This window comes from Brachyistius frenatus, unplaced genomic scaffold (assembly GCF_029030835.1).
Source record: "Brachyistius frenatus isolate BFR_SWC_R1_liver_20210118 unplaced genomic scaffold, ASM2903083v1 Contig_593, whole genome shotgun sequence".
Classification (NCBI taxonomy): Eukaryota; Metazoa; Chordata; class Actinopteri; family Embiotocidae; genus Brachyistius; species Brachyistius frenatus.
Window position 1 is genome coordinate 31,897 of NW_027211192.1, and position 3,104 is coordinate 35,000.

At 48.3% G+C, this 3,104-nt stretch overlaps 1 protein-coding gene across 1 annotated transcript; it reads left to right on the top strand.

Annotated features, from left to right (window-relative positions):
• Positions 1–2,898, top strand: fgf3 (fibroblast growth factor 3). Its single transcript, XM_069688446.1, has 4 exons — positions 1–53; positions 215–759; positions 1,703–1,806; positions 1,954–2,898. Exons 2-4 carry the CDS (start codon positions 516–518, stop codon positions 2,335–2,337), a joined length of 732 nt encoding a protein of 243 aa, XP_069544547.1. The 5' UTR covers positions 1–53; positions 215–515; the 3' UTR covers positions 2,338–2,898.
• Positions 2,899–3,104: the final 206 nt, after the last annotated feature.

Genomic DNA, 3,104 nt, shown 5'->3' on the forward strand with positions numbered 1-3,104 from the left:
ATGTCAGAATTCAACCCTGAAGTGAGTCCAGTCGGAGTTTTTGGAAGATGAAGGTAGGTCCTCTTCCTCACCTGCTGCGGCTCAGCCCGCCTGTATAATTTGGACCCGTCTAATTGCTCTGTTCGGGTCTTTCAGAGAGCAGTTCACATCAGAACTGTTCCGCGCGCAGCCACAGTGTAATTTTATCCACGCCGCTGTCTCTCTCTTCACACAGGGCTGATACCTTTTGCCTCCCCCTTTCCTTTGTGTCAATTGGTCGGAGTTCAGCCTATTGTCGCCTCCAGCTTCTTTTATATCTGCGCTCCGTCTGAGCAGAGGCTCTCAGTCAGGTCGGCGGGAGGGCTGCCCAGTTACAGAGGCCAGGAGGATCCCACCTCGGTGCCTGCCGGGCTCAGTGCGCGCAGGGCTGGAGCTCTCCGGCGTCGGGGCCCCGACACGTTCATGGGACTCCGGGAGCCGGCCAGGAGGAGGTCTCGCTTTTCTCGCCACAGTCGTCTCTCCCCGGCCATGCCAAGATGCTGCTGATTCCTCTGCTGGTGTTGCTGAGCCTGCTGGACCCCGTTAGTCCCCGGACCCGCTGCGCACCGGGCCAGGCGTGCGACCCCCGGCAGCGGAGGGACGCCGGGGGCCGCGGAGGAGTGTACGAGCACCTCGGAGGGGCGCCGCGGCGCAGGAAGCTTTACTGCGCCACCAAATACCATCTACAGATCCACACGAGCGGGAAGATCGATGGATCACTGGAGGAAAACAACCCGTTCAGTGAGTCAACACAAACAACACGTGTGTGTGTGTGTGTGTGTGTGTGTGTGTGTGTGTGTGTGTGTGTGTGTGTGTGTGTGTGTGTGTGTGTGTGTGTGTATAAAGTGAAAAGTTGAAGAATTTAAGAAATGTGTTTTGAACGCATTAAATTAAGGGACTGGTGGAGATTAGATTGGATTATATTATATTATATTAGATTAGATTAGATTAGATTAGATTAGATTAGATTAGATTAGATTTGATTAGATTAGATTAGATTAGATTAGATTTTATTAGATTATATTAGATTAGATTAGATTAGGGTAGATTGATTATATTATATTAGATTAGATTGATTGATTGATTATATTAGATTATATTAGATTATATATATATAGATTGGATTAGATTAGATTTGATTATGTTATATTTGATTAGATTAGATTATAATATTAGATTATTGGATTAGATTAGATTAGATTAGATTAGATTAGATTAGATTGGATTGGATTAGATTTAGGGTAATTACTTACATTTATTTTATTACATTTATTAAAATATTCACTTTCAGTTCATGTATTTATGAATTTGATGTTGTTAATGTCTTTATTTCCATGTGTATCATTTAACATGGCCTCTCTGGTTGACCTGTGTGAAGTCCTGCTGACATGCAGCTTAATGAGTTAGAATAAAGAACCTTGAGGCGCTGTCACACCGGATGTGTTTATAATCAGAGACCATTCGAGTCTTACTGCTGCACTAATCAGGACCTGATTTAACACGCACAAAGAACTTTTCTTGTTTTTTTATTTTATTTTATTTCCCTTCATGAATCTAAACAGAGTGAATACTAATGTTGTATTTGTGTGTGTGTGTGTGTGTGTGTGTGTGTGTGCGTGCGTGCGTGCGTGCGTGCGTGCGTGCGTGCGTGCGTGCGTGTGTGTGTGTGTGTGTGTGTGTGCAGGCATCATGGAGATCACCGCCGTGGATGTGGGTGTTGTGGCCATAAAGGGTCTTTTCTCCGCCAGATATCTGGCCATGAATGATAAAGGGCGGCTGTACGCCTCGGTGGGTGTGCCTTCCTCTCCTCCTCTTCATCACGCTTCACTTGTGTTCATCTCTCCATGTGACAGCAGCAGCTGAGCAGAGTGGACTCACTCCTCGGTTCTGGTTCCGATAACTGCTTCACTGTTTGCTTCCTCTTCATCTCCCCAGGAAGTGTTCAACAGAGAGTGTGAATTTGTGGAGCGGATCCACGAGCTGGGCTACAACACGTACGCGTCCCGCCACCACTCCACGGAGCAGCCGCCGCCACCGGGAGGCGGCAGCAGCGGCAGGCGCCGCGCCAGCGCCAAGCGGCAGTGGTACGTTTCCATTAACGGCAAAGGGCGGCCGCGGCGGGGCTTTAAGACCCGGAGCACCGACAAGGCGTCGCTCTTCCTGCCCCGCGTCCTGGGCAACAAGGACCACGAGATGGTGCGGCGGCTGAGGGACAGTCCCAGCGCGCACCACCACGCGCACCGCGGTGAACGCCGGAGACGCCGGCATCGTGCGCGGAAGGGCCGGGGTCGACAGCCGGATGACTCGGCAGACTTTTAGGGCGAGGGGGAGTCCGGTACCGAGACCCCGAACACGGACCCCTGATCTCAGTACGTACTGTGGACAGTTTGGATCCTTCCCTCTGGATTCGTGGAAGTTTAACTGATGGCAGAGAAGACGTCCCCAGAGGAGAGACGATGGAAGTTCACCACATCAATAAAAGCTCCGACTCACTGCTGTCTGTCTCTGACTGTCCTCCAAACATTATTTAGCTGAAAACATCTTATTTTGTAAAAAGTTTGTAGCAGCAGATTCCTGCAGCGCACAGAGCTGTTAAATGAAGAGGACTTCAGGCTGTTCTTCCAATGTGATCGTCTGTCGACTCAGAAGAACTTTGTATGAGATGAGTATTTATTTGGTGCCTGTGTTGTAAGTTATTGATCACACTGTTCTGTGCCTTTGACCCACGTTGCTGTTAGTTTTCACTCAGCGCTGCCTCCAACATAAAACACCGTGGTACTGACCCGAGCAGCCGCCGTCTGGTTTCTGGAACGCTTCTTTGGTTTCTTACAGTTTTCTCAGACATGTTTCTCTTCACAGCTGACTGAGGACGAAGAGATAATGCAGCTGTGAATTAATTCAATATTTATAAAAGCTTTTATTTTAATGTGTTCGTGGTGTGTTTGTTTCCTCCGGTGTTTCAGCACAATGGGACATTTTGTTTCTGACAGCAACACAGACACAAAGTGCTTCTCCTAATCAGCTCATCTGTTACATGATCAATATGATCAACGTGATCAGTATGATCAATATGATCAACGTGATCA

What these genes read in the sequence shown, in the direction of transcription:
- fgf3 (XM_069688446.1), top strand. Translation starts at nt 516, where the DNA reads ATGCTGCTGATTCCTCTGCTGGTGTTGCTGAGCCTGCTGGACCCCGTT. An exon ending in GGAGGAAAACAACCCGTTCA is followed by an intron (nt 760 to 1,702) that starts GTGAGTCAACAC and finishes GTGTGTGTGCAG; the next exon opens with GCATCATGGAGATCACCGCC. An exon ending in AAGGGCGGCTGTACGCCTCG is followed by an intron (nt 1,807 to 1,953) that starts GTGGGTGTGCCT and finishes TCATCTCCCCAG; the next exon opens with GAAGTGTTCAACAGAGAGTG.